The sequence below is a fragment of the Danio rerio genome, chromosome 7, assembly GCF_049306965.1.
Source record: "Danio rerio strain Tuebingen ecotype United States chromosome 7, GRCz12tu, whole genome shotgun sequence".
Lineage (NCBI taxonomy): Eukaryota > Metazoa > Chordata > Actinopteri > Cypriniformes > Danionidae > Danio > Danio rerio.
Genome location: NC_133182.1, coordinates 53,784,014 through 53,796,759, shown reverse-complemented (window position 1 = coordinate 53,796,759; position 12,746 = coordinate 53,784,014). Strand labels below are relative to the sequence as shown.

The following is a 12,746-nucleotide window of genomic DNA, read 5'->3' as shown; positions in this document are numbered from 1 at the left end:
TAATCATATCAAAACAATCAATTGCTTAAACTGTTGTAATTGCAACTGCTAAGCCTAATATGTACTGTATAGGGGAGATTTCTAATGTTAAAAAAATCTACTCTTACAGGGGACAATTATCATCCCGTATCTGTCATCTTCTCTCAGAGAGGAAGGTCAGTGGAAGTTTCCACATGAGTTCAACCCTCAAAACTTCTTGAATGAAAAAGGAGAATTTGTGAAGAATGATGCATTCATGCCTTTCTCTGCAGGTGTGTGCTACATCAGTTCCATTAAACAGTATTATGAGGTACTGTAATCTTTTTGGACAATCAATAGCACTCATTTACCCATTTTTTACCGTGTCCAATCCAAAGTCCAGAACTGTAAAATTAAACAGACTGATTAAAAAATAAAATCAGCAGAAAGCACATTAGAAAAAAGACGTTATGCATGATGTCCACTTTCTTTCCAATTTCCTAGGACCTCGTGTTTGTTTAGGAGAAAATCTAGCCCGCATGGAGCTCTTCCTCATCCTGGTCACTGTACTGCGGAGATTTCGTCTGGTCTGGCCGAAGGATGCAGGAGAGCCAGACTTCACATATATATATGGTGGGACTCAATCAGTGAAACCTTACCGTGTAATTGTAGAGCCGCGAATGCATGGAGAGGCTTGTAAATTTGTCGACTGAACATATGCTGCCTACTATTTCATGCTATACCAGGGCTGATTCGAGACATTTGGAGGCCCAATGCAAAATTTATATCAGAGTTCTGCACGGTCTCCTCTCCACCTTTCACAACAAATAAAAGCTATTGAATTATTTGTTTATTTATTTATTTATTAGACATGGACATCACAATTACACTGGACAACCAAATGCATTTGTTTAAGTGTTTTAGCAAACTTGCTAATTCTCTACACCTGTCCACAGGAGGCTTAAAATATGACAAAATTGAAATATAATAAAAACATACACAACATTACAATTCTTTACATGAAATTACTGCAGGCAAAAGCAAAGGCAAGATGATCCAACCAACTAACAGTAGACTATTTGTGCAAACAATGCTGTTTTGTTTTTGACCACTTTTTAAGAGCACTCCTAAAAATATTTACTTTCGGATTTTAAGCTAATTGGTAAATCATTCCACAGTTTGGCTCTCTTTACAGAGAAGACAGATAGACCAAACAAGGTCTTACACTTTGGCACTAGACAGACACCATTAGCAGTTGCCTGTGTAACTATGTGGAAGGTTTGATGCCGACTGATTAGCTCAGAAAACAGGATTGGAACATGATTATTTAAACATTTAAAAAACAATTTAAGATAACTAAATATAATAAAACTATCAAAACTAAAAAGGTTATGTTTACATAAAACATCACAATGATGCCATCACATAGGCTTTAAGTCCATAATTTTAACTAATCAAATCCACTTTCTAAACTTTTTATTTGTACAAATTCAGTAATCCAAAGAACAAGAAATATAAAAACAAAGAAATGGAATACTGTGCATTGAGTGAATGTGTATAAGATACTTATAAGTGTGTATGTAATTGTTTGGGTGCAGGCTAGGGTTCTGCATGTAATCCAGAAAGCTGGTGGAGTGTATACATAGCTGGAGGGTCCTTATGTACAGGAATTGACAAACTCTGTCCTGTAGGGCTGGTGTCCTGCAGAGTTTTGCTCCAACCCTAATTAAACATACGACATATGAAGACAACAAATAGCATGTTGAGGTGTTTTTGATTAGTCCTGGAGCAAAACTCTGCAGGAGCACTAGCCCTCCAAAACCAAGTTTGCCCATCTCTGCTCTAGTAGTTCTTCTAGGCACTCCAGCTGATAATCTTGACATAGTACCCCACAAGGACTGGCTTCCAGATAGGCTGAGGTGGCCCTGGAGCATGGGGCCCTGTAACGTGGAGATGAGAAGGAGGCTCTTAGTCAGGAGGCACAGGTGGGTCAGATGGCTCTGGCAGGTCTGGAATCTCTGGCAGCTTCGTCGGCAGCTCTGACAGCAATACTCCTGATGGTGGCTTGGGCAGCAATAGCTCTGGTAGTGGTGGCAGCACTTTTTGGAGCTCGGGTGATGGTGGACCGATGTTGGCCATTTTGGGACCTGGTGGGCTGGCAGCATCCCTTTTGAGAGCTGGAAGAGTCGCAAATGTTTAAAAAATTCTAAAAGGCCTGTCTATGGATAATTACAATAATTCAGCTTGGACAGGACAAAAGCCTGGAGCTGTATAGCATTAATTTATAAAAAGGGTCAGATCCTGTTAACATTGTATAAGGCAGGAATGGACAGTTGAGGCAGTGTGTAAGCTGATCATCATTCACAATTCAGGATAACAAGATCTAAGTTTAAGACATTAGTTTCATAAATATGCACAGGCACTTTTCTTTATACGAAATGAAACTATTGACTAATCAAACATAAACACCTAACACAAATACACATTCATACAGGTTGTAGAGTAAAAGAAGAAAAATAAGTGTTTGCGAAAGTGTAATGATGTAAATACCAATTTTGTAAGACCAAACCAACAGAATCAAAAATAATCATTCCCCCTCAGATGATCACTATGAGTTTATGTCCAGTTGATAAACAAGGGGAATCGCTTAGAAGCACCAATCACACTAATTTGCATAGAAAAGGCCAAAGAAATGCATATGAAATTGGGGAGTGCAGCTATCACAGGTGTAGCCACTCCACAATTAGGAGTATGAGGCTTCCTTGAGAGGAAGTTCCTTAGACTTTTGCTTCAAAGCCAACACGTCTTGAAGGGCTAGCAGCTTTATGCTGTGTTCACACCAGACACGGAACGCGCAGATAAATCACGCTATTCACGCGTAAATAGCCGCGTGAACATTTGAGTTTACTCGCTTCATTCGCGCGTCAAATCCGCTTCATACGCGTGTAACCCCGCCGGCTCTACACCACCCAACCCGCTCCGAGCTGGTTTTGAACCGGCAACCTTCCGCATGGGAGTCGGGTGCTCTACCAAGGAGGCTAAAGACCATGGCCTCTAGCGTCTGTCGCTAGAGCACCTTTTAGAGGTCAGAGGAGTGAGGTTTACCTGCACAGCACACACTAGCTGGCCTCCGTTACACGCGCATCAAATTTACTTCAGAACAGACACGGATTCGCGTTATGGGCAGGGCTGCCCGGTGACTCTAGCTTCGTAGCTAAATGGCTAACACGGATTTTATGAAGAAAATAACATTGTTTATGTTACTGAAAAACAGCGTCAATACGTTTAGGGTCATGTCTGAGTCCACTACATCCTTTCAGAGGTGCATCCAGCTCTGTGAGCTCATAAACTCCTCCAGAAACTGAACCTGGATGACGGAGGCTTTCAGCGGTGCTTCTGACTGAGCCAAGCCTAGTTTGATGAACTTTTGTCAGTAAAGGCTGGAGAATTTCCCTCGGAACACCGACAACAGGCGATACGTCACAATCACGCCCCCACAAGAGCAAGCTCCTGATTGGTTAATGCGGCACGAATGTCCGCTGAAACTCAGATTTTTGAACTCGAGTGATACGCGCGTCAAACGCGCATAACGCTCAATTCGTGCCACGCCATTTGTGTGTATCGCGCCCTTCGCGCAATTCGCGTCATTCGCGCCGTGCCATTAGCGCGTATCGCGCCGCAGGATGTCTATTCGCGCGTTTGCATTGTCTTAACATGTTAATCACTTGCGCTTGATGCGCGTTCTGCGTCTGGTGTGAACGCAGCATTAAGTTCAAGTGCAAGCTAGATTCCAGTGTGAGAAACAGTGCATTCAGCAGCGGTGAAGCTGGGCTTCTCTCCTGTCCCTGGGCACTTTGGAATTCGTCTGCAAACTCCTCTGGGAGTTTGCCACAAAAAGAGCAGTCCTAAGAGAGCAACAAAGCTGGTAAATGCAGCTTTCTAAAGATGATCGTGCCAGCTGTGCATTACAGCGTAGGTGGGAATTCCCCTGGCTTATTGTACTTGGGACATGCTGCTTTCCGAGGCAGGTACTCCCACCCTGAGCTGTCTTGTCATGGGATTGGTGTTCTCTGGCGAAGGACGCAATCAAGCCAGCCGAGATGGAGTGCGTGTTTCTTAACCGTACTTCATTGCATCCCGTAAACATGAAGAATAATGGCCAATCATGGTTTTGTACACTTTTTGAATGGTTATCTTGCTCGCAAAAGGCTATTCACTGAATGTGCGAAAGCATATCCCCGGATGTGTCCACCCTCAGGACTGGTTTGCAGCCTCTGACCTGAGGAAATGTGCTTATGTCTTAACATCACCGTGCCTTGGTCTGCGCTTGATGGTCACAGATTCCCACCCCTTTAGCTCTCTCTGTCTCCACAGGTCTTCCCAAAGATTGTGGGAAATGCACTGTTACCTCTGTGCGTGCAGATATCTGCTTTCTCGATTATCCAGATGATTGGCTTTTCTAGCTTTGTCTTAGGTTTAATCGAGGAAGCACAGAGTCGTGATGCTCCAGCATTACAGCCAGGGGCTGATTCTGGTCAACCAAGAAAAGACCCTTTTATGTGGAGTGATCTTTTCTTGGGATGGAGCTGAACACCATAGCTTTGTTTAATGCTGCATATCAGTGTTGACCTATTCGAGATAATTGATAGGAAACAGTGGTCACTCTGAAACCTTTCACTGTCTTTTGGGGCTATGTGCTGCTCAAATTGTGACATATGAGATCACTTCAGTTCTGACTTTGGGCCTGAATGAACCTTGTTTCTATGGGCCAGCACATAGTGGAACAAGTGTTTAGACATCTGTCTATGACAAATGCATCCAGTGCGAGCTGGAACACCATGACACAAGCATGTAGCTGTGAGCCCCTATGTAGCCAAGGCAAGTTTAATGCCTGAAGCTGTTAGCAGTGTTTTTCTTGCTCTACGCAGTTTCTTGCCGGGGTTGGTGGGGAAACACGTGCTGTCAGGATAGACAGCATGGTGATAGGAGCAAACTCCAGGTTTGCTCCAATAGCATGGCACAGCTTGCACCCCATCTGCTCCTATGGAGTCAGGCATGGCAAACTGCTGTGTACCATCCTGGGTAAGCTCAACCATGCAGCCTTCATGCTCCCATGGCAGCTTGTGGTACCAGGAGAATGGTGGCTGTCCCCCAATGCCGTCCAGCTGCTTTGGGCGTGATTCAGGAAAACCCAGGTCACCCTGTGTGTTTTCTAGGAATCCACCCACTTCCAGTTGCATCTTCCTTGTTCAATCTCTCGGCATGGAAGCACTGGTTCACAGCTGGCCATAGGGCAGGGGCAAGCATGTGCTTTATCCTAGTGAGCTCTTTTGCACAGATACTGTACAAGGTCAGGAAGAACAAAGAGCAGGTTTTTGTCGTTGTGCCTGTTGGCTCACTTGAACCTGGGTTCCAACCCACACTCTTTGTTTTAGCCCTCCCTGACACTTCCACTGAGACCTTCCGCTCAGTGATAGGGAACCACCTGGCACCCACATCTGGGTCTCTGGCCACCACGTGTGGTCGATCGAAGGGATGTGGTAGACCTAGGTGACCCACTGGCAACACAAGTTGATACCGTAACTCAGTTTAGAGCCCCCTCTATGAGTGTGCCTACGCCCTCTTGTGTAGTTTATTAGTTGTTAGTTGTACTTCTCTAACAGGAACTCCCTTGAACTTGCCTGTTTCATGTAATGCTTCCCTTTCTTCAGGTTAAGCTGGAGGGTGGACTGTCCACACTGAAGGTTTTCATTGCGGCCATTTTCGCTCTCCATGAGTTGTGAATGGCTGCACGGTGTTGAAGCAGGACCTGGTCATCCAGTTCATAGAGGTGCTAAAAGGCTTAATCAAGCTCCTCTCATACCTTTTTAAGATCTCTCATTTGTTCCTCTGTACTGTGGAGACATCCTTTCGATCTTCTCGAGACAGTATTGTCACTTAAAACGCTTCCTTCACCACAAGCCCTAACCTGGAGCTAAGCCTAACAATGCCTTACCAAACCTTTAATATTATGGAGAGTTGTAGCCATCCTTACATTGGTATGCCGTTGGTCATCCTGCGTTCTAGAGAATGAAGCTAGCTATGTGTGGTTCCCTTTTTAGGTAACCCCATATGTAGTCATGCAGTGGTGCACTAGACCACTGTGTGTCCCCCAACCCAGGTGGACCCGTGTCTTTCCTACCAAGCTAACCATCTTTCCATATGTCATGCTCCCCCTACCTAGGGCAAACCCATATGTGATTCTTGTCACAGGTCTCCCCATCAGGGTCGCAGTGATCTTCCCCGAGGACTGGCATGTTTTCCCAACATATCATTGTATTGAAGGTAAGACCTAGCGTAAATTGCTTGGCATGATTGGTAAGTATGACTTCCCAAACTGTTAGGGGTGTCAAAATAAATTGTTTCTTCATTGCACTGGAAAGCAGATGTGCACAATTCTGTATCATTTCAGTAATATATCATAACCGGATATTATATACTGACGTCATTTATCTCAATATGCGATATGTCGCGGTAGCTTACTATAGTGAGGGAGGAGAGCAAGAGTAATTAAACACTCCAACTACCTGAAATGTGCAGAATTGCACAATTAAAAGTGCACAATTCACTGCGTGTGTGTTTACTAGACAGTCTTTCACTCTCACTGAAGTTACAGCAGAAGCCCTTATTTCAAAGTAAACTCCATTTCTCTTTTTCACTGTAGCCCTTTGACCTGCTGGCGTGACTTTTCCTTTCCTCTCGGCTGTTACAGCGATACTTCTGGCTACAGAAACGAGCGTGTCTGCACAGCGGGTTTTCTCCAACTCTTCTATCATGGATCAGCTGTGATCACTGCTGCCGTTTATCAGTGTCACTTATCCATGAACAGCACCAGGGTGTTAGAGCCAATTGCAACCTTTTTTTGTAGAGCATGTGACCAATCATTGGGGTGTTAGAACTCGCTCGACAGGGCTTATAACAAATAAAATATTTTCCCTATTAGGGTAATTAGGCCCAGGGACAGTGGATGGTTACGCTTTTGGTGGTGCTTTGGTGTTCACGCTACTTGCCTGTTCAGCCCCTGTGGCAGTTAGGATATTTTCCCCTAGTCGATCAACTCAACATAAACTTGTAGCGATCGACTGAGGGGGAACATCTTGATTATGTATGTAACCCTCATTCCCTGAAGGAGGGAACGGAGATGTTTATGTCCCCAGGATACAGGAGCTGAATCCACAGCTAAATGCTAGATGAGTCTGCTTTTCAGCGAGTAGTCTAAGGAGCTTCCTCTCAAGGCAGTCTTTATACTCCTAATTGTAGAGTGGCTACACCTGTGAGCTGTACTCCCCAATTTCATATGCATTCAGCTGCAGTCACATTAGAGTTTAAGCATGCATTATTCTGTCGTGCTGCGCTGCGAAAAGGGCTGGGATTAAACAAGCTTATTAGACATTTTAAAAAGCGAGGAATTGTTCCATGTTTTAAATTTCTGCCCAGAGAGGTCATGTTTTGATCCTCAATTGGTCTCACACTGTAAAGTGATGCGATTTTGCAGGCCAGAGTTCACCAAGCTTGAACTTTGCACTGCTGCACTCTGCAAAATTGATGCATGACCCCGCGTTTCCGGTCTGACACGTTCGCATGCGTATAATTGGAAGTCTATGGGAGAAAAGCCCAGTGTGACCATAGCTTTCCATTGGCCTGTTTATACCAACTAACGTGTTTGGTGCTTCTAAGCAAATCCCCTTGTTGATCAACTCGACATAGAAGTCTCCATTCCCTTCTTCATGGAACGAGGGTTATGTACATAACCAATATTGTTTCTTTAGGGTTATTTATAATTTACATCAGTTCAGTAAAGTCTGGAGGTGCTACTTGCGTTCCATGTGAAGAACTCTTTCTGTTGACCTGGGTTCCCACATGGATTTACTGGTGCTCGGCTTTGTTCTGGCTGGTAGTGGTGTGGAGTCTGGATTTTTTCAGTTTGAGGCAGCAAAACTGTACTCATGTTGACTTCTGGTTTCATGGTGCACTAAACTTAAAATAGACTCTCGATGGAAATAAAAGTAAGAAAGGTATCGGAGATGGGAGTGTTTGAGCTGTGCTGTTAACCTATTTTTGTCAAGGTGCAAGTCCTGAGCTGGAACAAAACAACATCTCTTTTTTCTTTGCTAGGGCACAGCCTTAGTCACCAGTTTTTATATGGATGTTTTTGTACCACCAAGCTAAGTTGACCAATGAGAAAGTTACCTTTCCAAGAGAAGTTTTATTGTCCTTTGTTGGAAATATGGTTATAATGAAAGTCAGTGGGGCAAAAACAGCCACTGACAGTAAATTATGGAGAAAAAATTAAAATCTTATGCTGCACAAAGACTTACAATGCATCAAAGGCAATGTTGTTACTAATCTTTAACGTCCAAGACTGTGATAAAAGTGATAAAAAAGTAATTGTGTGTGTTTTTCACCATCAGGCAATTAAAGAGTTAAAATCTTTGTAATATTTTTTTAAATCTTTAGTAATTTTGGTAACACTTTATTTTGATGGTTCATTTTGAGTATTAGTAGACTGTCTGCTTAATATCTGCTGATACTGCTTCTTCAACACATTTTTAGACAAGATGAAAATGATCATGATGATGATAATAATTCTTTGGGAGATGTTCCTCACCCTGCTGGAGAACACACCTCAATAGCTATGTTTCCATCTGTAGGGTCCAGCCAGTTGGTCCAATGACGGTATCCAATGGTGGATGAAGGTTCACTGCATGTTCGGTCTTTCCAGTGCACAATGTTGATTTATATTAAACTTAACTCATATCTGACTCCAATTTTAGTATGAGATGGTTTAGAATATTAATATGTTTATCCTCGTTTTATCTGACTCCAATTATAAAACATTGATAAGATTATTTTGTTTCCTTTCACATTAATTTAGATTATGATTGAATATTCTCTTCGGTTCATCATTTTATGTTATTCTCGTTCATTGGGATCTCTATAACATCCTGAATCTTGTACCGGCCGAGTATACAATTTCTTAAGCACAAGCATGTCAGTCTTGGTCACTAAACAGGGGCGATTGACCGCTATCCTAAAAAGGCAGAACCCTACTTACTCAGATTAGGATATTTTTTATGCGGTCCCCATAGGTCTGCTACCTCCTAAATCAGACAGAGCTATTTAGTCATATAACGATCATTACTATAGAATTAAGCAGACCAGTCGTACTTAAACTAGTAGTAACTTTGAATAATCACTATACTATCTAAATAGTATTAAAAGTTTATCGGGTGAAGGACTATCCCCTTAGATATCCTTTTACAGCCTAAGTATACATGAATAAATGCCAATTTGTTAGTCGGAGCTCTAGAGACATCGTGTAACGTGCCGCAATGCTCCGTCTACCGTGTTCTAGTCCGCTACTAACCTGAACAGGGGCTTGTGGTGCTATGAAATTACCACAATCTACTAAAGATAATAACACGAACTCTGTTTGAATCATTCAAAACATAACAATTTATTAGTCAGGTAAATGTATTATGCCAATTCAATCAGTCAATTCATAAATGATCAATACAAAACATCAAATTATCAAAGATAAATCCAAGATGAAAAAGATGCATACCTGACTTTGAAATATACATAACATGGGGCAGACCCCATGTTATGGGCTGATCTGGTTAGGCAGAATCGCCCTGAGCTTTTCTTAGGCCTTACCTTAAATAATCCAAGAATTCCCTCAAGGAAGGGGGTGTGAACAAAAGGCATTCACACTTAGTGGCACACCCCTCTCAGTGGTTCAAAAGATGCCTGAAGTTATATATTTATTGTTTTGATTATGTCTATTTCTGAGAGAATGAGACCATTGTACCAATCACACTGAGACATTTCAAATGATATCAAACATGATAGTTAAAGTCAGTTTGGTTAATTCTAGAACATTCAAACATTGAAATGACCATATGTGTGAGTTGGGGGGATGAAGCAGACTCAGATGCAAATGCAGCAGGAACTGGTTTTTCCCGCATTCCCCTTGCTGAGTTGTGAAGGTACCAGTCTCTGTTTTCAGCTCATGTTTTGAATTGTCAAAGACATCAGAATATTTGCAATATTTCAATTCTTACACATCCAAAAATGCAAATTTACTTTAAGGTAAAAACTGGAATATCACATTGAAGACAAGCGAATAAAGCAGCGTTTCCATCCAATCAGTCAAAAAGAACAAAATGCTCACTTGCTAATTAATTGGTGCCAAATTTCAACATTAAAAATGGAATTTGCTGTTATAGTAGAATCTGCATGAATCTTTTCTTCATTATGAATCTTTTCTTCATAAATGACTTGTGCCTCAGAAGTCAGTCCTGACATGGCGTTTTGAGATGCAAAGCACAGACACTTGATTCTGGAGGTCATTAATAATATAATAACACTAATACTAAAACATTTAGGGCATTTTAAAATGAACTAAACAACATTTCAGATGTTTTACAATGTGGTCAGCCTGCTGGTTTACAAGGCATTCAGAAAATATTCATTACACTTAAATTTTTCCACATTTTTTATGTTACAGCCAAAATGAATTAACTTCATTTATTTTCTCAAAATTCGACAATACCCCTTGATGACAATGTGAAAAAAGATTTTATTAAATTTATTAAAAATAAAAAAGCTGAAAAATCACAAGTACATAAGTATTCACAGCCTTTGTTTAATACTTTGTTGATACACTTTTGGCAGCAATTACAGTCTCAAGTCTTTTTGAATATGATGCCACAAGCTTGGCACACCTTTCTTTGGGAATTTTTTACCCATATTTGCAGTACCTCTCAAGCTCTATCAGGCTGGATGAGAAGTAATGGTGTACAGCCATTTTCAGTTCTCTCCAGAGATGTTTAATAGGATTAAGGTCTGGGCTCTGGCTGGGCCACTCAAGGACAATCACAGAGTTGTTGTAAAGCCACTCCATTGATATTTTGTCTGTGTGCGTTGGGTTAATTGTTCTGCTGGAAGATGAATCGTTGCCCCAGTCTGAGGGCAAGATTACTCTGAAGCAGGTTTTCATTCAGGATGTCTCTGTGCATTGCTGCATTCCTCTTTTCGTCTATCCTGACTGTTCTTCCAATTCCTGCTGCTGAAACACATCCCCACAGCATGATCCTGACACCACCATGCTTCACTGTAGAGATTGTATTAGCCTGGTGATAAGTGGTGTCTGGTTTTCTCCAAACGTAATGCATGGCGTTCACTCCAAAGAGTTCCATTTTAGTCTCATCAGGCCAGAGAATTTTGTTTCTTATGGTCTGAGATTCCTTCTGTTTTTTGGCAAATTCCAGGTGGGGAGTGGCTTCCGTCCGATCACTCAGCTTAGATGGCCAGCCAGCTTTAGGAGTCCTGGTGGTTCCGAACATCTTCCACTTAAAATGTTGGAAGCCACTGTGCTCATTGGAACTTTCAGAGCAGTGGAAATTTTTCTGTAACCTTCCCCAGCCATGTGCCTCGAGACAATCCTGTCTCGGAGGTCTACAGACAATTCCTTTGTCTTCATGCTTAGTTTGTGCTTTAACATGCACTGTCAACCATGGGACCTCATATAGACAGGTGTATGCCAACTGAATTTACCACAGGTGAACTATAATTAAGCTGCTGAAACATTGCAAGAATGATTAGTGGAAACAGAATGTACCTGAGCTCAATTTAGAGCTTCACGGTAAACGCTGTGAATACTTATGTACATGTGATTTTTCAGATTTTTTATTTTTATTAAATATGCAACAATTTCAAAAACTATTTTTTTCACATTGTCATTATAGGGTATTATGTGTAGAATGTTGTTGAGGAAATCAATGAATTTAATCCATTTCGGAATAAGGATGTACCATAAAGTAATGTGGAAAAAGTGAAGCGCTATGGATACTTTCCGAATGCACTGTTTCCATTCACACACATTTTTATCATTGGATGATCTCTTATAACAAAATCACATGACTTTTTTTATGTGCATACTGGAATTTGTTCTGTTAAGTGTTACCATCATAGTTTATGCACATCTTTTCTTATTGAACAAAACGTTTATCTTACTCAGTTATGCATTGGTTGATGGAAAAGTAGCTCTTGGCACCCTCACTGAATATCCAGAATGGCAGGCCAGCCTTTCAACATCAATGATACTATGTCCCCCTTTGAATACTTCAAAATGTTTTACTCTGAACACATTCTTAAATTAGTTGTAGAGCAGTCAAATGTATATGCCATTCAGTGTGACATCAACAAGTCCCTAAACCGTACTACTAAAGAACTAGAGCAGTTCATGGGTACAACGGTCTAGATGTCTTTGTTTGATTACCAGACACTGATAGTTTTAAAACAAATCCACTCAAGTTTCTCAGGTAGCTGAAACTATGACACTAAACAGATGGCGTTCATCAAAAAAAAGACAAGATAAGAAGACCAACCAATGGTCACTTATCTTACCAATCATCAAAAACTGCAGATGATTCCAATGGGTGACAAGCTCACTGTAGATGAGCAGATAGTAGGCTCTGACTAGACCTGTCAGCAAAAAACAAAGAAATGGGGCTACAAAATCCTCGTCTTGGCCGAAGCTGACAATGTCTGGCACAATTTTAAGATCTACACAGGGTAAGCTGTGCAACCCTGAGAGCTGCCAGATGTAGGAGTAAGTAGAAATATGTTGTCCTCTGCTTGTCCTAGCCCAGGGGTTTTCAAAGTGTGAGGCGCGCCTCCCCTGGGGGGCGTCAGAGCATGTCAGGGGAGGCGCGGGAAAAAATATATAATAAAAATATAATTAT

At 41.7% G+C, this 12,746-nt stretch overlaps 1 protein-coding gene across 4 annotated transcripts in view; it reads left to right on the top strand.

Moving 5' to 3' along the window:
- Positions 1–804, top strand: part of cyp2x10.2 (cytochrome P450, family 2, subfamily X, polypeptide 10.2) — a 147,565-nt gene extending 146,761 nt beyond the window's left edge. Inside the window, exons 8-10 of one of the 4 annotated variants that reach the window (NM_001044309.2) lie at positions 110–155; positions 252–289; positions 463–804. In NM_001044309.2, coding sequence (NP_001037774.2) covers positions 110–155; positions 252–289; positions 463–480 — 102 coding nt within the window. In that variant the 3' untranslated portion in view covers positions 481–804. Of the gene's footprint in view, positions 1–109; positions 290–462 lie in introns of all 4 variants that reach the window. The other 3 variants (NM_001328515.1, XM_073906178.1, XM_073906177.1) reach the window with 3 other exon arrangements.
- The last annotated feature ends 11,942 nt before the right edge of the window (positions 805–12,746 follow it).